Source organism: Neofelis nebulosa, chromosome 5 (assembly GCF_028018385.1).
Source record: "Neofelis nebulosa isolate mNeoNeb1 chromosome 5, mNeoNeb1.pri, whole genome shotgun sequence".
NCBI lineage: Eukaryota > Metazoa > Chordata > Mammalia > Carnivora > Felidae > Neofelis > Neofelis nebulosa.
The window spans coordinates 24,370,785-24,395,140 of NC_080786.1; the positions used below are offsets into that span (position 1 = coordinate 24,370,785).

At 34.5% G+C, this 24,356-nt stretch overlaps 1 protein-coding gene and 1 pseudogene across 8 annotated transcripts in view; both read left to right on the forward strand.

Moving 5' to 3' along the window:
* The window catches only part of TBC1D5 (TBC1 domain family member 5), a 537,582-nt gene that overhangs the window by 260,282 nt on the left and 252,944 nt on the right, over window positions 1-24,356 (forward strand). For all 8 annotated transcript variants that reach the window (XM_058729800.1, XM_058729802.1, XM_058729801.1 and 5 more), the window contains one exon: window positions 12,130-12,196. In XM_058729800.1, coding sequence (XP_058585783.1) covers window positions 12,130-12,196 — 67 coding nt within the window. The remainder of the gene's footprint in view (window positions 1-12,129; window positions 12,197-24,356) is intronic.
* LOC131511781 (protein-L-histidine N-pros-methyltransferase-like) lies at window positions 783-7,622 on the forward strand (annotated as a pseudogene).

The window sequence follows — 24,356 nt, forward strand, 5'->3', positions numbered from 1 at the left end:
TAGGTTTAAGGAAATATCTTCAAATGTCCTTTGTTAAGACATTTACCTCTGAAGAAGCTCTTCTCAAACTTGTGCATCTACTTAGTATAAATGTACTTTGTACTTGTCTAAATTACAGCATTGGCATTGTGTAGCTCTTGTAGGAAAGTGCATTTCAAGCCCACGTGGTCCACAGGAGGCCCACACGGGCCAATCGCAGTGTTCTGCTTGGCATCTCCAAGTCTGCACCCTTCCGCCAAGAATCAGTACATGCTACTGGTCATATTAGGGTCACGTACAGTGTTGACATAGCTTAGTGCAGCCCACTACTCCTGCTGGAAAATGAGATTGAAGCTTGGCTTGTAATAGTGCAAGGTAAATGATGACACGCAAAATACTGAATAATCACCTGTTTGGGACAAATTAAGTTGCCTTCAACAAGAAACTCACTTTTAGCACAGTAGAAACTTATTATTTTGGACTAAAAAAGACTCATGGATCATCAGAATAATCTAGAAAAACATTTAAAAGTAGGGAATCATAGACCCATCCATGATTATCTCCATCTCATCTTTCTCTCAGTTTCTCTCTCTCACTGTCTCTCTCTCTCCTCTCTCAAAAACACAGCACACATGCACGCACGGTCTTACTCTCACTCTTGCTCTCTCTTTAGGATCCAGAGAGGTTAATTTTACATTAGAATTCTGTTTTCCTGATCGATTCCTGGTCTACATTTGTTCCCCCCTCCCCCCCCCTTCTCCTCCCCCCTCCCCCCCCCCCCCCCCCCAGACATCAAGCAGCTTTAAATCTATGGAATGCCTGGAGAAATAACAATATGCCCAGAAATGACAATCACAGTAAGTAGAAACATTTGCATTTGTGTAGTACTACAGGTTAACTTAAATTAGATAATTGTACTTGTGATTATCTTTGAAATTATACCTTTCATTTCATTTGCAGAATCATTAATAATTCTTCTTAAAACTTGTTTTATTCTGGTGCATGGGTAATATTGTAAACTATCCTAAATGAGATAGTTTTAGTTTAATACTAGATTGACTATAGTTCTTTATCTGTCTACATTTTATCAATCTCAAAAAACATAAAGTTAATGAATTAGGTGGCTTTATATTTCAAGAATATAATTTTATTTAATTCTGCTATTTTTTCTACTTTCTTTATATCATATTCAGTATTTGGTATGATTATCATCAGGAAGGATATTAAATTTTTTTAATGTTTATTCATTTTTTGAGTGATAGAGACAGAGCACAAGCAGGGAAGGGGCAGAAAGAGAGGGAGACACAGAATCCAAAGCAGGCTCCAGGCTCTGAGCTGTCAGCACAGAGCCCGATATGGGGCTTGAACCCATGAGCCGTAAGATCATGACCTGAACCGAAGTCGGATGCTTAACCAACTGAGCCATCCAGGTGCCCCAGGAAGGATATTAAAAGAATACCACAGAACTTGACAGAGTTATATAACCCATTAAATAAACTTCTTGTTAATTAAAAAATTGATCAGAAATAATGTTTTAATTACTAGAAGAGTTACAGTTTTCAATTATTTAAATTATAAATAAGTTTATTCCCTATAACATATAGAACTAATAGCCTTTTAATTGTATTCCACCACTGAATCCAGCATGTTAAATACATTAATATGTTTAGAAAAATCATAGCTAACATTTATTGAGGAATTACGTTATGCTACCTGCTACACTAAACACTTTACTTGAACTTATTTAATCCTTACAACCACACTTTGTGGTAGAAACTGTTTTCTTCCCCCATTTTCCAAATGAAGAAACAAAGATACTGAATGGTAAATAACAGCAAGTAAATGGTAGAGCATGTATTCAGGTTTGTCTTGCTTGAGACTTAACTTTGGTTGTGATGTAATGATGTAATTTTACATTAAAATTTCATTAAATGGAATGTGGCAATTTAGTTTTACCAGTCCAGTGTTTTTTGTTCCCAGAAGTTACTTTGAAATTTAATGAAGGATCATCAGTAGTATATTTTTTCCTTTAAAGTTAAAGCCACCATGTTTAAATAGACTCCACACACATATTTATCTGTTTGTCATTTCTCCATATATAGACACATATTTGCATTTATACTTGAAAGTTTTCAGGTTTTCTTCTGCAGTTGATTTCTAGCTTCATTTCGTTATAGTCAAAGATATGTATGATTTCAGTCTTTTTATATATTGAGACTTGTTTTGTGACCTAACATATGGTCTGTTCTGGAGAATGTTCCCTGGGTACTTGAGAAGATTGTGTATCCTGTTGTCGGGCACAGTGTTTTATATGTCTGTCAGGTCTGGTTGGTTTACATTCTTATTCAAGTTCTCTATTTCCGTATTGAGCTTCTGTCTAGATGTTCTGTCTATTACTGAGAATGGTAAGTTGAAATTTTCAGCTATTTTTGTAGAACTGTGTATTTGTCTAGTCAATTCTGTTAATGTTTGCTTCATATATTTTCATGTTTTATTGTTTGGTGCATATGTTAATTATATCTTCCTGGTTAATTGACCCTTTTATTAATATATAATGTCCTTTTTCATCTCTTGAAACAGCTTTTGACTAAAAGTCTATTTTGTCTGATATTAGTATAGCCACAGTATCTCTTTTTTTGGACTACTTTTTACATAGAATATCTTTTTCTACCCTTTCACTTTCAATCTGTTGTGTCTTTGAATCTTAAGATTTGGATCTTGTGGACAATATAGAGTTGTGTAATTTTTTTTAATCCATTCTGCTAATCTCTGTGTTTGACTAGAAACTTTAATACAGTTAACATTTAAAGTAACTGCTGATAAAACAGTACTTAATTCTGCTATTTTGCTATTGTGTTCTCTGTGTTTTGTAACCTTCTTACCCTTCCTTCCCTTCATTACTGCTTTTTTCTTGTGTTTAGTTGATTTTTTTGTGGTGACCATTTTGAATGCCTTCTCATTCCTTTTGTGTAACTTTTTTTAGATATGGCCTCTGTGGTTATTATAGATATTACATTTAACATCCTAAACTTATAACAGTCTACTTCAGGTTGATACCAAAACTTCATAGCATACAAAATATCTGGTCCCGTTCAGCTCTGTCCTTCTTCCCTTTTTTATTTTTGTTTTCTTTTAAATGTTTATTTATTTATTTATTTTGAGAGAGAGAGAGAGAGAGAGAGAGAGAGAGAGAGAGAGAGAGAGAAAGAGAAAGAGAGAGAGCACAAGCAGGGAAGGGTTAGAAAGAGGGGAGAGAGAGAATCCCAAGGAGGCTCCACCCTGTCAGTGCAGAGAACCTGATGTGGGTGGGGCTTGATCTCCCGAACCACAAGATAATGACGTGAGCCAAAATCAAGAGTTGGACGCTTCACTGACTGAGCTACCCAGGTGCCCATATTTTATGTTTTTTAAAAATGTTAATTCCAGGGTAGTTAACAGTGTTATATTCATTTCAGGTGTACAATATAGTGATTCAGCAATTCCACATATTACTCACTGCTCATCAATATAAGTGTATTCCTTAATGCCTTTTACCTATTTTACCTATGCCCCCCACCTCTCCTTTGCTAAGCATCAGTTTCTTCTTTATACTTAAGAGTCTGTTTCATGGGTTCCCTCTCTTTCCCTACCCCATGTTCATTTACTTTGTTTTTTAAATTACACATATGAGGGGCACCTGGGTGGCTCAGTGGGTTGAGCATCCGACTTCGGCTCAGGTCATGATCTCGCGGTCTGTGAGTTCGAGCCCCACGTCGGGCTCTGTGCTGACAGCTCAGGGCCTGGAGCCTGCTTGGGATTCTGTGTCTCCCTCTCTTTCTGCCCCTCCCCCGCTCATGCTCTGTCTCTTTCTCTCTCTGTCAAAAATAAACATTCAAAAAAAATTAAGAAAAAATAAATTACACATATGAGTGAAATCATGTGATATTTGTCTTTCTCTGGCTTATTTCACTTATTCAGCATTATACTTAATAGCTCCATCCATGTTGTTGCAAATGGCAAGATTTCATTCCTTTTTATGACTGAATAGTATCCTATTGTGTGTATGTGTGTACACACACATGCATGCACACACACACACTGACACATACCACATCTTCTTTATCCATTCATCTGTTGATGGACAGACATTTAGGTTGCTTCCATAAGTTGGCTGTTGTAAATAATGCTGCAATAAACATAGGGGTCCATGTATCCCTTCAAATTAGTGTCTTTGTATTCTTTGCATAAATGCCCAGTAGTGGAATTACTAGATCATCTGGTAGTTAGTTCTATTTTTAATTTTTTGAGTAACTTCCACAGTGCCTATACCAGTTTACATCCCCACCAACAGTGCACAAGTGTTCCTTTTCCTCCATATCTTTGCAAAGACTTGTTGTCTGTGTTTTTGATTTTCATTCTGACAAGTATGTAGTCATATCTCACTGTGATTTTGATTTGCTTTTCTCTGATGATGGATGATATTGAGCATCTTTTCATGTGTCTGTTGGCCGTCTCTATCTCTTCTTTGGAGGAGTGTGTCTGTTCCTATCTTCTGCCCATTTTTAAATTGGATTACCTGGTTTTTTGGGCATTGAATGTTAGAAGTTATTTATAACTTCTATTTTGGATACTAACCCTTTCTCAGATATGTAATTTATACATATCTTCTCTTATTTAGTAGGTTGCCTTTTAGTTTTGTTGGTCGTTTCATTTGACTTGTGAAAGCTTTTTATTTTGATGTAGTCCCAATAGTTTCTTTGTGCATTTGTTTTTCTTGCCTTAGGAAACATCTGAAAGGATGTGTTGTAGCCAGTGTCACAGAACTTACTGCCTGTGTTCTCTTCTAGGATTTTAGTGGTTTTCTGCCTCACATTTAAGTCTTGAATCCATTTTGAATTTATTTTTGTATGTGGTATAAGAAAGGGGTCCAGTTTCATTGTTTGCATGCTCCTGTCCAGTTTTCCCAGCACCATTAGTTGAAGAGACTGTCTTTTTCCCATTAGATATTCTTTTCTCCATGGTTGAGATTAATTGACTATATAATTGTGGATTTATTTCTGGGCTCTCTTTCTGTTCCATTGATCTATGCGGTATATGTAGTCACTGAAATCTTTATTTCTTAGGTTGTGTTCAGCTAGGGTTTTGACAGATAACTTCTTTGAATGCCAGGAGCTAAACAAAACAGAACAAAACAAAACGCGCGCGCACAAACACACACACACACACACACACACACACTCACACACAAACAAAACCCACAAGAAACAAACAAAACCCCCAAATCTCTGCTTGTCTTTGCAGATTGGTTCTGTGCCACATCAGTCTTTCATCACTTAGCCAGGCTTGCACTCTCTGAGTGATCAGCTTAAGGTGGAAGGTTGTGGTCCTCTTATTTCCTATAAGATCATACTTCTTATTCTGGACATGCCCATGGACTTCTACATTTTCCTAAATACATGGATGCTTTTGCATGTCCTAATTTCCCGAGGAAACTCTCACCAGCTCTTGCTCCAAACCTTAGGTGGTCTTTTTAATGTTTTCACTTATAATCTTTTGTGCCAGGCATCTGCTTGTTCTTAATTCAGTTTGCAGTATATTCAAGAGCAATGCCCACCACTTTTTTTTGAGTTAGACAAAAAAGAGATGTTTTGTGTCAGACCTTCAGGTAGCTCCTAAACAAGTTAGAACAGAATTACACAGTATTTTGCAATTATGGCCTGCGTTGCTCCCTCCAGAACCAAATACCAGTTTCCCACACTGGAAACTGCATTCCTCTTCAAGATTGCTATGGTACCAAGAAGGGGCTAGGATAAGGGCAAGTAAAAATGCCACAAAGCTATCAAGATGTCTCTTTTTTTTATGCATTGTTCATTTGGTTTTCATAAATCTTTGGCTGTTTTCTAGGATTATTGCAAAGTTGGTGTGCTTATTTTTGATGTTTCTGTGGGATGATGAGAATTTGGAGTTGTATATTCTGCCACTTCACTGGTGTCACACTGCTTTCTTTTTGAAAATTATTCTCTTGATGGTTTAATAGGAATAACAAATATTATTAAAAATTAAATTATCTTAAAATTATCCATTTGAAATATTATTTATTGAAAAGTTTCTGTATATTTGCTTTTTACATCTGATTTTATGTTATCTAAATAATTTTGACCCCCTGGCTCAGCGCTGAGGAGGCTGGATGGGCAGGTTGGGTGCAATGGCTCTAGTCTGGGCAAAGGCACCTTCATGTTCTCGCCCTGACACCGGTGGTTGATCCAAACTAGTGGCCATGGCTCTTGATGAGACTGTTTGTGGGCTGCTTGTGCCCCAGCCTGGTGTCCGTGTGGCTGGTATGGAGCCCACTCATCCACTCCCCTACTCGCCTACATGTAAATGATGAGCAGACTCGACAGGGCCACAATGGCCTAGGCCAGCAGGAGGGAGAACCACTACTGGTAGGTGTGCAACGGAGAGAAATTATGTGAATCATTCCAGGCTTTGTTAAGAGTTATCTTGATCAATGAAACACAGATCTTCTTAACAGAGTTGAGAAATTGGGCTGGCCCTTTGTCCAGTTATATCACTCTTCTGTGTCATCTGTGTTTAGCCTGTTTATTTCTCCAATGTCTATCAGTCGGTTGCTAGGAAGAGGCCCAATGTTTGTGTTTTCACTAGATCAGTTTCAGAGACTGCTAAAAATTAATCCAGACTGGAAAACCCATAGATTTAGGTGCTGGTGACAGGTCACAAAAATCATGAGCCCTCATTTTGAAGAAATTTATGCCATCAAGCTGTCTGAAACTATGGTATGGCAGCTTCAGAAGAAGAAATACAAAGTGCTTGGTATAAATGAGTGACAGAATACAGGGTTCCAGTATGATGTCAGCTGCTTGAATTTGCTGGACCACTGTGATCAACTCTTCACTTTGTTAAAAGATATCAGAAGTATCTTGGAGCCAACTAGAGGCAGGGTCATCCTTCCCTGGCTTTACCCTTTCATCCCTGTGCAGAAAACGTAGGTGGTAAGTGGGAGAAACCATGAGAAATCAAGGGACAGAAATGGGAAGAACAAGTGAATAGTCTGCCTGAAGTTTTCAGAAAAACTGGTTTTGTTACCAAAGCTTTCACCAGACTACCGTACCTGTATGAAGGGGACATGTATGATGGCTACTATGTTCTGGATGATGCTGTTTCTGTTCTCAAACTTGAATAAACACGTGGAGGCCCAAGTCTTCAGAGCACACACCAAGAATATGCACTCCAAAAGAGGGTATGAGTTTGTGATTATGTGAAGGGGAGGACCTTTGGGGATTGCCATTGTAAATATCATGTAGGGACTTAAGAAGCCCAAATACTAATTATTTCTTTGTAGTGTGTAAAAGGAATGTTTTTAAAAAACAAAACCCAACTCTTTGAGGATTTTTCTCAGCTCTTAGTAATACAGGTCACGTTCCAATTTTGGAGATATTTTTTATACTTAATTGCAGTAGGGACTCATTCCCAGTCAAAGCAATAGCCACAACCTCACATGGAACCAATATATGTGGATTGTTTTTAATAAAATGAAGACTGGTGATAAAGCTGTCCATTCACGTGCAAATATTTGGTTATAAGTTATAGCACTGATACTCTTTCATGTTTAGAAATCCTTTCTATCATTCAAAAAATGTTCTGAATCTTGACAGTAAACATTTTTGGAGATGAAAAAATAATTTTTAAATATATATATATATTTATTTAAATATATATATTTATTTAAATATATATTTATTTAATATTTATATAAACACATATATTTATATAAATATATTTATTTAAATATATTTATTTAAATATGTATATTTGTTTAAATATATTTACTTAAATATATATATTTATAACTTAATATGGCCATTAAATTATTAGAATGTAGATAATAATGATAGAGAAGATGGAAAATTATTGAATAAGCATTGTTTTGTATTTACTTGAGCACTGGGTCTTAGACCTGATGGTAGTCCTTTGATTTTTAGCACAAATAAATTAGCCTAGAGAGATTGTTCTTTACATGATTCCTGAAATAAGGTAATGTCCTTAGTGGCTACTGTCTTCATAGATGCTGAGTCCTTATACTTTGATTTACTATATATCCACAGATGAATATACCTAATTCATGGATTTTTGAAGGATTTACTTTGAATGGGATTTTAAATTTAATAAAAAAGCATTTCAGGAGTAATATTCATTTAAAAAAAAACAAAAGGTTTCAGGTCTTTACACTATTTATGTCATATTATCTTGTCACAACTAAATGTGGCTATCCATAGCTTTGGTTTTTAACTTAGTTTAAAGCAAATCTTTTTTTGTTTCTCACTATTAAATATTCATCACACACACTTGGTGACATTTCTCTAACAATTTTGAGATAAACTTTATTTTTTAAATTATGTAATACTTTTTGGAATTCATACCTAGTATGATGTGATCTTCTAAAACTTGATGATATTTGGATGTAAACTGAAGGCCCAGTTGAGTAAGTGTGTTTATTTATAGCATTATTCTGGTTGTTTTTAACCTAACCTAGTTTAAAATCTCTGGTTCTACCTTCATGAAGCAGATGTTTGTGCATAAAAAGCACTATAGAAATCTATTGTAAACCTTCGTTTAGGGTGATTTTAACGGTGCACAGATAGATGCTATAAATGCCCTTAGCTAAACCTGACTGCAGTAAAAGTTAAAAAGGAGTCTGGAATTTGATTTATCTTGTTTTGAGATTTAAGTCACCATTATATGTATTATTTGCTTAATGAGTTAGACACATGTATGTTAGAAATTACTAATGGAAAATACATGTTCTTTGTATCTTCATTTAAAATAATATAACTACAAACATATTTTTTTCGAATCAGTCTATTTTAATTGTGATTGCTAGGAATTCATTTTACAAAGTACTTACCAATGAGAAGTTGATGTGTTATGTAAATTTAAAATTGTAATGGTCACAAATAATTGTTGGACTATTCCTGTAAATATATGTTGCACAACATACACACACATAGCAACACATATAATATGTATGTTACATGTTGCATATAATTTATGCATTTATTTAAATTTCCTCTCTCTCTCTCTCTCTATATATATATATATATAGATTATTTTATTGGTTAACTTACATAAATATTGAAATACTTTGAAAATCACAATTGTATTTTAAAAATTTACTCTTTTGTTAAGTTCCTTTTCAAGCAAGTGAAAGGTAGTTCGTTATCTTAAAACACATTTAAGTATTTGTGCTGTCTGATCATTTAAAGGTCTTTGTGTAAGATTACTGTAATAATGCACTTATGTGTGTGTGTATGTGTGTGTGAGAGAGAGAGAGGGAGAGAGAAGAAAGTGAAGAGGAAGAGAGAGATCTGAAACCAACCTACACATCCTTGTTACAGTTATGGCTACCTGATAACTTAGAACAAGAATCAGAGCAGCAATTTAAAACATCATATTAAACTCTCTTGCACCCTCTGTTGTTTTTTTGGGGGAACACTGCACATACCTTCCCATGATTGTATTGGCATTAGTCTTACTAAATCCCTGTTAAAATTAATACTCAGTTTATTGTATTTACTCCAAATTAGATTAATAGTAAGGTAACATTTATCTGTAATTCTTAGTTGATGTTTCCTTGTATTACAGATATGTTTTTATTGTATAACACCTTAAATCAGAGAGGAGCCTCTCTGTCTTTGAATTCTCCTAGTTACCAACCAGTTCAAGCCCCATCAAATGTTTCACGCGAATGAAAATCTCTGCAGGGTATACAGTACACTGTATATACAGTTTTCCAGAATTACAAATTCTGCCTGTTCTTTTGTAAATCTTTCAATTGTCAGACAGTTTCCTTCCAAAATAAGAATCTGGAATCGTCCATACTAAAATTAAGAATTTATAACTGTAAGGAACAGATGTTTTCATAAACATTTGCTGTAATTAATTTCAACTAGAGGATTGAAGGAACAAAGCAGTTTTTCCTGCTTCAAAACTTTATTGCCTTTTCCCCATATAGCAAACTCTGAAATCTTTTCTCTAATATTGTTTGGAAAAACAGTTGTACTCCTTATTTGGTATGTTTTCGAGAAAAAAAAACTGCTTCTTTTCCTTATTCCCATCCTTTGAAGGTCACATCTAATGTGATATACTCATTTTGAAACAGGTATAAAATGAAGAAACCTTTGTAATATATTATGATGGCAAAACCTAGTTTAAAAACTGAAAGTCTCTTAATTGTTTGAAGGATTTTATATTTGATCTGGTAAATATCAGCAGAAAGGGAAAAAAATTCTGTTGGTGAGATCTTATGTGTTTAATCATAATCTTTAGTTTTAAAGAAAAAGAAGGCTTATATTTTAAATGTATGATATAGTACTTATTTTATACTGATTATAGAATGTTTCACAGGAAATGTCTGCAAGCTGTTAAATAACATGTGTTGTAGGAAATTTTCATTTAGCAAGAAACAGACTAATTTTCTTTAAATCTTTTTAGTTTACTTATTATAATACCATTAATTTTTTTAAGAAAATGAAGTATGTTGTGTGAGTAATCCTACAGTGTCTGTGTTTTCAAAGAATTAACAAAATATACCCAGCTAAATTGATCTTAAACATTTAAGTGTTTGGGGGTAATTTTCTTCTATAAAATTTGGCAATAGTTTTGAATGCTGTAATCCATTTTAGGATTTTTGTTAATGAAAAACAGAAAAGAAAGAAAAGAAACCTGAAAGTGCATTTTGAAAAAAGAATAGAGTTAAAAGTTAGTAAGTGGACTCAGTCCAGTTCTTGTCCTGCTAAACACTTTGGCACAGCTGTAAAGATTTTGAAAAGAACCAACATTCTTGACTAATCTGTCAACTATAAAATGTGCAAAGAAAAATAGGTAGCTGTCATTAAAATTACATTTCAGCTTTCAATAACCATTTGATGAGTGGCATAATTATATAAGTATGGTACCTTAAGTACTGTACTCAATAATTAAAAATAATCTCATCTTTAAAGTGAAAGCTCTGTAATTACTATTTGACTTAACCAGGACCACTATGATGATCTCCAGTGGCACCTTAGATTGTTCAAAGTGGATTAAAAGTATAAATTAAAATAGATAAATCATTGAATTATTAAGCTTTAAAAAGCATAAAAATGAATATAACCTGATGCTTGAAAGTTACATTACAAGAATTAGGAGTATAAAATGTAATCACAATCTAGTCTTTTTAATGTGTTTCTAAGAATAAATGGTCTATTTATTAGTAGATACTATGGTTTCCTGAAGACTATACTTTGAAGTATGTATTTTAAAATGTAAACTACTAAAATTAAATTAAATTTCTTTTAATAAGCATATATATTTTATATTGTGGCATTGGTAAACATTTTTTAAACTTCTTTAGCACATTTATTTTTATTCTGTAATCTCTAAACTGGCAGGTATGAATTTGTTCTGCGTCTGATACAATGAATATAACTGTTTCTTAAGTGGAAATTTTTTTCCTAAATGTTTGGCATTACTACATGATGCAGAAATATCTTTCAGTGTTGTTTTTTCGTTTTTAAAACTGCTGAACTTTTGCCCATGGTTAAAATAGAAAGTTTCAGGAAGAATATTAAGGTGTATTAAAAGCTCCTTAGAATGCATTCACCACCTCTCAAGCCTGCTTTCTGTTTAACTTCTCTGCTTACCAAATTCCTAGAGCATGGAGAATTGGGGACTGAAAACATTCCAGGTCCTATCTCTGTTGCTCTCTTTTGACTGTACCAGTGGCCAGGACAGGTGATTTGGTCACGAACAAAGAATTTCCCTTTATTTATAATCATTAGTGTATTATTAAATAGTTTATAAATTTCAGTTTTGTTTGTGATTCATAAAAGGAAAATGATTCTGTACTGTACTTCATTTGTTCCTGTTAATAATTACTTTGATAGTATTCTTATCCAACTTAGCAGTTGGTGGTATTAGTTCATATTATAGCATCAAAATGAATTTTTTGACAGAGAGCTCTGATTACAAAAGATATTTGGGGGGTAGGGATAAAGGGCTATATATTTTTGGACCCAATATACTGCATAGAGCTGTCACACAGCAGCTTTTCAACTAAAATACTCAGTTTCACAATCTTCATTATTTCGTATTTTTAAAATTTTTTTTTTCCAGGAGATTCAAATAAAAATGGAAGAAGAAGTTCTACTTTAGATTCTGATGGGACTTTTAATTCTTATAGGTAGGTGACAAATTATTACAAGATAATATACAAGCTACCTAATGTTACAGGATTCTAAGAGTAGTAAGGAATTGTTACCTGTGTTTTAAAAATACGTCAAATGTAAAGGATATTGTGACAGGTGATTGTTCTGCAGACTTAATGAGTAATGAAAAATGTAACCTTTTAAATTCTTGAGTCAATGGCCTTATTGTAGATAATAGTTGTTAGTGTATACAGGATAATTGGTATGAATGCACATGTAGTATTAAACTCCGTTATAATCAATTTTTGTGTTTGTTTTTCCAGTGTATCTGTTACAGTACTAAAGGCTTCCTTTTGTTTAAGTTTCCTTTTAAAACAGGATATATTCCTTATGAGCATCTAAGAGTATGAAATGTACTCCATGTTTACATTAAGTGCTGTTTGTTAATATCCCATTTGACTCTTCAGCAAACAGGACAGTTACATCTCAATTAGTGATTTTTTAAAAAGGACACACTAGTTAAGAAAACCTGGATCTTATTTTTGGTAATGTTCTCCTTATAACTTGATATGCTTGAGTAAATGTTTATGGATTTTGTACCTTCATAACAGGGAAGCCTAGGAAGAAGAAAAATTATATTATTTCCAGTAGTATTTGAAACTTCCTATACTGAACCAACGTGATATAAGAACTAGGTTGTTTTGTTTTAAGAAAAAAAGGTACATATTCAATAATAATACGTTTTGGCATTGTAGATAGCAATGCAGATTCTTGAGGAAATACTTTGAGTACATTGTCCTTATGATTAATTAGTTCTGACACTTTGCAGTGACCCTATAAAATACACACGAGAACCACTACACACCTGGAAACTCATTTAAATGTTAAGCTGTAATTCCGTTTATGTAATAGATACGGGGTTTACGATTGAAATCTTTATCTTTTTTACTTGAATACATATTGGATATCCCTAAGTGGAACTGTGTCATTTGTTTTTTTCAAATCCCAGGCACACTTTTAATATCTAGAATAGAGCCTTGTATACAGGAAGCACTTAATAGGAATGTGGTCAATGGGAAAGTTTTCTACAGTTTGTTTCTGAATTCCAGAAATGAGATGGTAATTGAAACACTTGACATCTTTATTTTATATCAGTTGGGGTATGTATAAATAATCAGTCGTTCAAGTGTCACAGATACTACAAAAGGCTTATGTTCCCATGGTGTTCTAGAAGGGTATTATCACAGCAGTAAAGCTCATATGTTGTCATTATATTTTCACTGTACTCATCCTACCTTATAAATGTTGGGATTCTTCAAATCCTTCTTTTAGTGCTGAAGTAAATATAAAAGATAGTTAAACATTCATGATTTGATATGTAAGTGAGGAATGTTAATATGGTAATACATGTGAAGTCTATATTAGTATCATTATTAGATATAAATACGGTAAAAAAAAAAACTAAGACAAAAGGAAAATAGAGATGTATTTCAAAAGAAGGAAAATCCGTATGTGTATAAATTTTGTTGGTGAATTCAATTTTACAATTACATTTGTAGTTTAGCTAATTATAGTAAATAATGGACATAATATAAAGTTAAGAGAAATGTGTTAATGTGAAGGCACGGTATTATCTTGTAGCTTATTTTATTCTTGAATAGTTTGAAGATTAAAGTATTTTAGTATTATTGAATGATAATTGTACTTTGAAAATGAACTCCTAATGCAACTTTGCACAATAAATACTAATGTTGTTAACTAATATAATTTTAATCAATGCCTGTCAGTGTTGTAATGTTAGGATATTAATTTATTGTTGTAATTAAAAAGGCAAGATAAAAAGCTCAGGTAGTACAATATATAAAAACGAGCTTTTAATAGTTGGCAGGCCAGTGCTGTTATTAAATAGTATTATAGTATTTAAGGTGTGAAATGAATATTTTTCTACTCAGCAGGCAATAGCTCTTACAATGTAATGAGCTTACTTGTGAATTTGACACTTGGGTTAAATGCAGAATTCATAGAAGCAGAGCTCTGGGGTATATTTTCATATTAAGGTTAACTGATAAAACCTAGGAATTTTCGTACAATCATACTAAAATGGCAACAGAATTGTCAGTAAAATTCACTTTTGAAAACGAAAATTATTTTTCTGTTGCTATCATTGCTGTTTTAAACTTAATAAATAAGTTATTAGAACAATGTGAATATTTCAACCCTCAAAGATCCTTTAACCTTAACAATTCTACCTTTGTATTATTTAAACTGTCTCAGAAATCCTGACCTTTCTTCACAGTCAGACAATTCTGGCTGTCAGCCTAGTACCATCACATTCAAGCTATATATATATATACACTTGTGTCCAGGATAATGATTAGCCTTAGTTTATTATCTCATAAGACAGACTTACAGTGTCTAACCTGCTCCCTCCTCACATGTGTTTTAAAGACTGAGATAAAATGTATATGGTAAAGCCCTTTGAAAATCCAAATGCAAAACTATGGCATTATTAGTTCTTTGGATATTATTCTTTCCTATAAATTGGCAACTTTGTTGCCTTAGTCTTCACTTAACCCTCCAACACGTGTACCTTTTGTAGCATATGCCAAGGTTTTATTGACTTTTGAATTCAGTCTTAAATTGGTCACCTAAGTCTGTAGTCTTTCCATTATTTATCTTATCATGGTTTTAGATTGTCACTTTCAAGAGAGTGTAGTCACTGATTTTTGTTGTTTTGTTTTTCATTTGTTAATATTTAAATGTAGTGAGGTGGTTCAAATCCTGACTCCAAGTACTTTGGAAAAGTGGGCCAAGTCTTAGCCTCAGTTTCCTAATCATTAAAGTGGGGGTAATAAGACACTTGTTATAAGGAGTTAATGGGATGGTGTCACATGGTAAGTGCTGCATAAATATTAGCTGCTTTTATCTTCCAGTCAATGTCATTATCATCATTGTCATCATCGTTAACCTTCTGGTATTTAGAATTGTTTACAGTGCTCTGATACGGAGACACTAAAAGGAAGGTAAAAAAAAAAAATGTGTCTTACAAGAAAATAACTTTTGTCTGTTAGCTGAAAGGGAGCTAAGAACAAGCTTAACCTGAGGCTTGAAACTCTCAATCTCTGGTACAGTATTCTGGGTTGCCTTTGTACAGCCATTTTGTGCACAGAGTAGTGATAAAAGGCAGATGTTTTACTATTTGTATAAGTTCAGAGGTGGATTTTTGGAATTTTGACAACTTTCGAAATCTATAATCAATCAGATCGTAACATGATATAGTTTCATATGCCTAACGTTCATAGATTTGTTGTTCTTAGGCCAGGAGGTTTTACTTGGATTTGTGTCTTTTGTGGTTTTGCTTCATTGATTCCAGTGGAGTACAGCTGAATTTAACTCCTAAGGCACCAGTATGATTATTATATGGTGCCTAGGCAATAGAGTAGATTTTTAGAAGTTTTTGTTAAAATTCAGTTACATGTCCCCAACCATTTTGCAGATGATGTGTTAAAATGGAAATGTTATAAGAATTGAGAAGATATTATTGGTTTATGCAGTAGATCATATGCTTTTTAAAGACCAGTGTTTTCTGTCAGATTTATATGAGCGCTCTGTATGTCTTATTTAACTATTAAACCTGAGAGACCCTTGCTGGGTATGAAAGAAGAGTAGTCGTTTGCCAATTAGCAGTTTGCAGTAGATGATTAACTTAGTGACTGTAGCACAGGGCCACATGGTAGAAGGAATATTCTCTCCCCGCCACCCTCCTCCTCTTCCCAAGGGCAGCTGACCTTCTCCTCTCCAAAGAGGCGAGCCCCTTGCCAGCACATATGACTACAGACTATTACATTAATCTGTTTAGCTGTAGTACCAGCTGCTTGCATGTTTTTAATTATCTTATTAGATGGTATAACAGTGACCTATGAAATAAATTGAAGGTGAGCATTTTTAAACTTTCCTTTTTTTACCCTAGGTTTCTAAATATCTTTATTGATCAAATTATAACTTTCCACAAAAGTTCAGAGAAGTCTATATGGTTTTTGAGTCAGTGTAATGCTTTTTTCACATGTAATGTTATAATTCCCCAAATAGAAAACAACTTCATTTTTGCCTCATTTTTTATTTAGGATTTAAAGATTGAGGATTGCCTCATTTAGGATTTAGGTTGTGTTTCTGTAGTGACAAATCCATGTGAAGATACATTGGTTAAATAGTCAGTTTAGTTAGAGAAGACTCAAGACCAGTTATTGGCATTCTCTGGGAAACTCAGAATATTGCTTCATTTTCAGACATCATCTTGGCATTGTATAAATGTCATAGGATAGAATATAAGTCATTGTAGATTATTTTTAAATACACTTGTATATGTAACTGTGATTTTCTAGATTCTGATATGTGGTAGTAAATCATGTAGTCTATCCTAATTATTTTTACAATTTAATTTCACATGGTACCATTTCTGGGTGTATTTTCCCAAGCTGTGTCATTAAGAAAAATGTATTATCTTGTGAATTTTGACAATTGGATGATTTTCAAATAATACTTTGTAACTGAAGTGTTGACTACTGAAGATACAGTCGGAGATAGTAATAACCGTGATTGTTCTGACTCAGAGCCAATAAACAAAGATTACAATAGTTAGAAACCCTGGTGTTGAATAAAAAAAAAAAAAAACAAAGATAGTGGGATGCAGAAAGGATTGCAAAATACTTGGGCATGTCTTTTGAATTAATAAATCCTACAACAGGGATAGTGGGATCACTTGAGACTTGAAAATTTATAAAGACCTTAAATATTTGTAAAGTACACGCAATGTTTTTGTAAATCAAGAAATACCCATTCTTTTTGGCTTCCTATTTTTTTTTCCTCTAAAGAATTGCTATTTCATATTTCAAAAGAAAAGGGTAACTTTTTTCCTTCATATATTTTATTTTCTTGCCTTAAAAAGGAAAGAAGATAAAAAGCCATTTGGCTCTAAATTGGTGGTATTTTTAATTTCTTAATATTGAAATTGCCTCCCTTTCTCAATATGGTGTATTCTGTAGCCCACAGAGTTAAAGGCTGTTGAAGTCGATAAAATGTTTTGAAAATATTATAGTTGGTTTGGCTTCTTGAATCTAAAGTTAATTATTTTCCAGAATAATAAAAATACCTTAATTTGAACATTGTTTAGTCATTGAGTAAACTTCAAAAATTTAGGCTTACAGTTTTATCACAAAAATATTTATCCTATGTACATGTAATCAGTAATTTGAGAGAATGTGGAAAATATTTACACATTCTATCATTTACATTTATTTTTAGCATAACCCCTTTTTTCCCCATTTGTGTGTGTTAAGTGTGCATGTCTTAAATCAACCATGAAGTAGTGATTCAAAATATTAGTAGAAGTAATAGAACAAAAGCATACTTTGGATTTAAAATTTAGCAATACGGGTTCTGGTTATACTCTTAGAGTGATAGAAGTTTGTTAATCTGTTATATTTAAGAATATGGAGTCCGAGAATTAATTTAATTGCTGAATGTTATGCCGTTAGTCTGTTCAGGCTGCTAGGTGGCTTATAAGCAACAGAAATTTATTTCTTACAGTTTTGGAGGCTAGGAAGTCCATGATTAAGGTGCTGGTAGATTGGGTGTCCAGTAGGAGCCCACTCCTGGTTCTCTTTCTTTTCACAGTGTTCTTATATAGCAGAGGGGCCAGAGAGCTCTCTGAGCCACAAGTTCTATTCATGAGGCCTACCCCCAAACATCCATCACACTGGGTGTTGAGGTTCAACAAGGGGAGGCAGGGGGGAGACATTCAGAGCACAGCATATACTAAAGATAATAGAGACTAACTTAAATTTCCATCCACTCTTCCACCACCCGGTCATTTTAAGCAGTTTCTAAGCCTTTGCCATTTTATTTTTCCAGGATATCATAGCTTAGTGTGCAGATGAGAGAGGTTTTTCCTGATTCTTAGAGCATCGCTTTTCTCACTTTGTGTTGTCTACCTTTTGTTGAGAATCCACGTACCTATATGATACAAACTCTACACATTTTTAAGAATAAATACATGATTTAGGGAAACAATTTGGAAAAAAGCACACAGGTAGAAATAAGACTCTCACTGACTGACCTTAGGCAAGATAATTAGCCTCTCTGATTCCTGGTTACCTCATTTGTAAACTGGGAATGTTAGCAGCTCCCGTATCATAGAGTGGAGGGAGCATACCTACATATGTGTGGAACAGCTGGCCCAGTCAGCTATAGCACACAGTAAACAATAAATACTGGATTTTGCACTTTCCTTTCTCTCTTTTCTGAAACCTTCTGTAATTTTTTTTCAAGTTCATTTATTTATCTTGAGAGAGATAGAGTGGGGGAAAGACAGAGAAAGAAAGAGAATCCCACGCAGACTTCGGCACTGCCAGCACAAAGCCTGATGCAGGGCTTGAACCCACCGACTGTGAGTTCACGACCTGCGCCAAATCCAAAAGCTGGACACTTACCCGACTGAGCCACCCAGCCACCCCTAAAATTTCCTGTAAAGTTTAATAAACTTTTTCACCTATTATAGTTGTCATTTGTCTCAGAAAAGTATTTTTAGAAATTCTGTGCAGTTCTAAAGGGATGATAAATGAGTGTTTAAGGATTAGATCTATAGTTATCTGTAAAAGATCAAATCTATAAATATCTACAGTTATCTACAGATTACATAGGAAGAATATTTATAAAATCCACACTCATTTAACCTCATAATCTCAATATCACATTTTCTGAGTTCTCATTTTCATATTTGTTGAAATAGCACCACAGCCTTTATAGTTAAATGATAGTTTCAGAGAGCACAAAATGTAACCTTCGCATTTTCCAGAAACCAAAATCAAAATGATACCTTTTATTATATCTCCATAATGGAGCCATTTTTGACAGAAGGAGAAAAATCATACTTGAATGATGAAAATATCATCTTGAAGTAACTGTTATTTTTTATGATAGTGGAACTGGTCAGTATCTATGCTTTTCTGTAACATACAACCGTTTGAACTAATTATTTGATCACTTAAGGCTCTGAAAATGTTACCTTCCACTTAAGTCATCAACTGGTTCCTTTGCATTTATAGTCTTAAATTAACATAACCCAAACTGACTTGAGTGTACATGTTAGTTTGAGTTCCTTTGCTTCATAAGTCCCTTCAAGCCCTTTTTATTATCTGTAGCCAGGCTCTAGAGGAAAAATTTTTTTCATATTTGTTTATTTACATAGTCAGCTGCAAGCTCCAATCATCCAAGGCTGTGTAAATGTTTATCTTTGAAAAGACAGGCATACATTTCAAATATAAGGATAAGCTGCTCCCAGTCAGTCAGCACTGAGAGTCCCTTCCCCAGGACACATTTCTGTTTTCCTCTGGTGTTCCCAGTTGAAATGCATTCCTGGCAGCTCATGGGTCACTATTTGTAATATATATTAGCATGCTTCACTGTTTTCTTTTCTTTTTTTTTTCTTTTTTTATTTTTTGTAATTTTAGAGACAGCATGAGTGGGGGGAGAAGAGCAGAGGGAGGGAGAGAGAATCCCAAGTAGGTTCCACACTCAGCCCAGCTCAGGGCTGGGTCCCCCAACCCTGGAATCACAACCTGAGCGGAAATCAAGAGTTGGACGCACAACCAACTCTTGAGACACCCAGGCACCCCTAGCGTGCTTCGTTTTTTAAGTGTGGTAGTGAAATAGGTAAAGTCAATTAAATATTTGGTCAGTAATGTTGAAGTGTGTTACTGGATCTATAATTTGAGAAAATAATACAAAGAAGTATTGTTTCAAAATGAAAAGTTATAAATCTTTTTAAACATTTTACAAATAGCTTGCTTGTTATTTACTTATGGGTCGGCTTTATAGTTATATAGTTAGCTCTATATAAGACTTAATTACTGATTTTTGATTTGATGAAGTTTTGTAAGTCTCAAAGATACAGTTTAAAGGTGGAATTTTCACAGAATATTTTAGTAAAGATTGATATGCAGCGTTTGTGTATTTTCTGTATCAAATTACCTTGCCTTCTGGGGAAAAGTGGCAGGGGGGGAGTAATCCTTTTTTTTTTTTTTTTCATTCCCCCCCCCCCCCCATCTAGAGCTTTCAGAAGTGTTTTTCTAACATTTCTTATATCTTTTTTGTTGTTGTTCAAGAGACCTAACACATCTTCAGTCATTCTGAAGATCTTTATTGTATATCCATTATAGGCAAGCCAAGCATGCTAAACCTCCAAGACTGAAAGAGAAGTAAATACTGCCCGCTCGTCATGTAGGCGGGGAGACAGACATGGAAGCAACTAATGTAGATTATGGCCAGTGTTATAATGGGGGTGCATTTTCCTTAGATGGAGTAGTTAAAATTAAGGGGTTGGGGAAGTCATGGTTAAGGGGAAGGTAATAACTTGCTAGACATTCTAGAGGGACAGGAATTTTTTGTGAGGTGAATATGAAAAAAGACAGTCTTCATTTTCTACTCTCTAAGCAATTCATTCTTTGTTTTTTGTTTTTTTGTTTTGTTTTTTGGCACTATTAGGATGGTTAGATCAATTGGCTTTATATTTGTTAGTGATAAAATTATGCCTTAGTTATAAAAGACAGTTACAGTGGTCCTTACAATATGAGTATTTACATATATCTGTTTCATTGTGTTGATATTGTTACTTTGCATGAACTACTGTTTTGATAGTATTAAAGTTTTAGATTTTATTATATCATAGGTGTTTGATATATTTAAATCCATGATCAAAAATTTTAACTGGGAGGTGAGAATGTGAATCTTTAAATCACAAAACATATTATATGAAATAGTTGGTAATGATACAATTGAGAATGAATATTATGTGCTTAGAAATATGGGAAAAATCAATAAAGCAGCTATGGAATAAAAAATAGCCTCTAATGAGAGAATATTTGAAATTTAAAAGAAGTCCTAGTATCATCTGAACATGTGGACATAGTTTTCATTTCATGATTAGAGATGCAGTGTTCTGAGATAGATATAGTAGTTTAGCTGGTTGACATATTATTTCAAGGATTTTCAAAGATTGCATTTCAAGCTATTTGTTCAGATTGGTAGAGTAATTCAGATGATAGGCCCAAGTCTCTGAACCCATTTGAAGCCAAACAGGATATCTTTGGACTCTCATTCCAATTTTTTAATGTGCTTCTAGATCTTAAAGTTGTCTTGAGCAACAGAGCTCTACTGTCATTGAACCAGGCACAGACCTGGTGTTGTGTGGATTTTGTTCAGTACTCAGTAATGAGTTTATAATCTCTTAAGTAACTGCTGTTGTTTGCTTGCCCCTCCCCACCTGACCCCTGGGTCAAACCCAGACCCCATTTCTCTCTTTTATATTGTGATTATGTAGGCTGAACGGGGACTACTTTGTTTCTATTTAAGAGATCCAGAAGAAGGTGCAGGGAGTGGGATAAATAAATAAAGCCCGGGTAGTCTGATTGATATTTTTAACACTGTTCCCATCCCTGTTTTCTCCCCCTGTACCTGGACTGTTGGTGGAACCTAGAGAAGGAACGCCCTTTCTTGCCTCTATATGTCTAGGCGCCATTCCTAATCATAATATTTTAAACAGCTCTATAAAAAATGAGCATTTTTTGTGCTTATTTTTGTTGTATATTAGCATTCCATGTGACAGCTTTATGGAAACATCTCTGGTTCATGTAAAGATATCTGTGGTCATATAATTGAAACTTTTGTGGCATTCATTTGGGAATATCTGAATTATTGAGCATATGGATAACAGAATAAAAAAAAATAACAAAAGGCCTCATAAAGTCAGGAGGAGATTTGAGTTCTCTTGAAGTAGGTGAGCTTTCAGATAACATAAAATTTCATCAGTGCAGAATACTTCTGCCTAAGACAAGACTTTTATGAAACATATTTTAATTTGGACAAGGAGGTCATGAGAAAATGGTTCATCTTCCACTGTGATGCAGAACAACTGTTTTAAAAAAAATCAGTAATAAAAATACTACTCCCACTGGTGTTCTAGCCTACATAGGAAACACAGTGCAGACTCAAATTAGGTCTCCACACCCTGATTCCTTTATTTTAATGTCTTCTCCCAACCCTTTCTCCCTTACCCCCTATACCTGGTATTCAGAATAGGGATTTTTCCTTCTTTTTTTTGAGATAGAGTAGACAGTTAAGGAAAGGGGTGAGGTGGGGGGCGGGGGGGAGATACCTGCAGTCTCCCCTAAGACCCTCAGGGGTCTAAGCCATTAGTATAGCTTCATTATAATACATTTACATTGTGATTTTGACCCCCTCTCTGCGTGTGGGGATGGCTGTCCTAACCATTCCAACAAGGACCATATAGGGCCAACCCCTTCCCCCGCCCCATAGGAGGAGTCCCTTAGATGATTGCCAGCAGCCTCAGTCAGACCCCTTAGCTGGGACCCTTAACCTAGCAAACATTAAAAAAAAAAAAAAAAAAAAAGGAAAGACAAGCTGACTCCTGTTGTAGTTGCCTTCTGGGCTCCCGTCCTCTCCTACTTGGAGAGGGTACTTTGATCTCAACTGCAACTAATGGTTTGCTCACTTAAGAATTTGACTGTGGATGGGAGCACCTGGATGGCTTAGTCAGTTAAGCTTCAGACTTCAGTTCTGGTCAGGATCTCATACTCCCAAGTTCCAGACTCTGCACTGATAGTCCTGAGCCTGCATGGGATTTTCTCTCTCCCTCTCTCTTTGCCCCTCCCTACTCCCTCCCCCCCCTCAAAATAAATAAATAAAACTTAAATTAAAAAAAAAAAAAAGAATTCGTGAATTCTTTCTTGACCAAACTCAAGGACTGAGGCTGGGAATGGGATTGGCTGCTGGTATTTGGATGTACAGTGACATATCATTTATTTACAGGTCAAATTTCTAATAGCTTCAACCAGCTGGAATATAACCAGAAACTTAGAAATAAGGGGAAACTATTAGAATACCAAAGGTTTGTTTATTAAATGTGTTTAGGCGCAAAAGAGCCCTTTCAGTCCTTATTCTACTTTCACAGTCTTATTTGACATTTTTGTTAAATTAGAAAAGATTATGATAGTTTATGATGTTGAAATAGGCTGGAATGTATGAAGCTTAAAGTCTAGTTTGTCTTTATTTCATTTATTTATTTATTTTTATTATTTTTTAAATTTATTTTTGGGACAGAGAGAGACAGAGCATGAACGGGGGAGGGGCAGAGAGAGAGGGAGACACAGAATCGGAAACAGGCTCCAGGCTCCGAGCCATCAGCCCAGAGCCTGACGCGGGGCTCGAACTCACGGACCGCGAGATCGTGACCTGGCTGAAGTCGGACGCTTAACCGACTGCGCCACCCAGGCGCCCCTAGTTTGTCTTTATTTCAAAAACGGCAAACTGAGCAAGTGACAGAGGGATGTAGATTTAGGATTTCTAAAAGCTAATGTACAATCATTACACAAATTAGTAGCCAATAGTCATGAAAAAAATGCCACTAACACAGAATGGAAAACTCCAAAAGCAAAGCAGCGTGTAGTTATTTAATGTGGGGGCAAATGGCCATACATTTTCCAAATGTATAGCACATTTATACAAAAATTTCTGCAAGATTTAGAAATATTCTGATACTCTCAACATTTTTATGTTGCCCCCCCCAAAAAAAAAATCACATGCGCGGCATATATTGGTCTTTGTTTATGCTGGGTAAATGAGGTATTCGAGTATAGGATTTTTTATAGTGGTGAGTTTTTTTCTTTTAAATTATAAATTGTGAGATTTTCTAGTGGCCCTTGGATAGAGATATTTCCTTACCTTTTCAGAGGCCCATGTAAAATTACTTTCCTAGGCACATTAATCCAAAGAAATTATAAAGTCCATAAAGTCCATATTGACTTAAACTAAAGTTTACTTTATCACATGACCCATTTATCTCCCATTTAAAATTTTCATTTCCTGGATCTTTGAGGCAGTCTAATATGATCATATTAGGCTAATGATTCAAATCTTGGGTCTGATTCTTTGCAGCATTGATCATTTTTGTTACCTGTCATCACTAAAGATTTGCTTCCCTAACTTTTATGTGTGTGTATGAGAAGAAGGAGGTGGAAGGAAGCAAGAGGCAGTGGGGTGGTGGTAGAGACAGAGTCATAGACAGGGAAAGGCAATTAGAGACAAAAAAGAAAAAAATATTACATCTATATCTGACCTTAT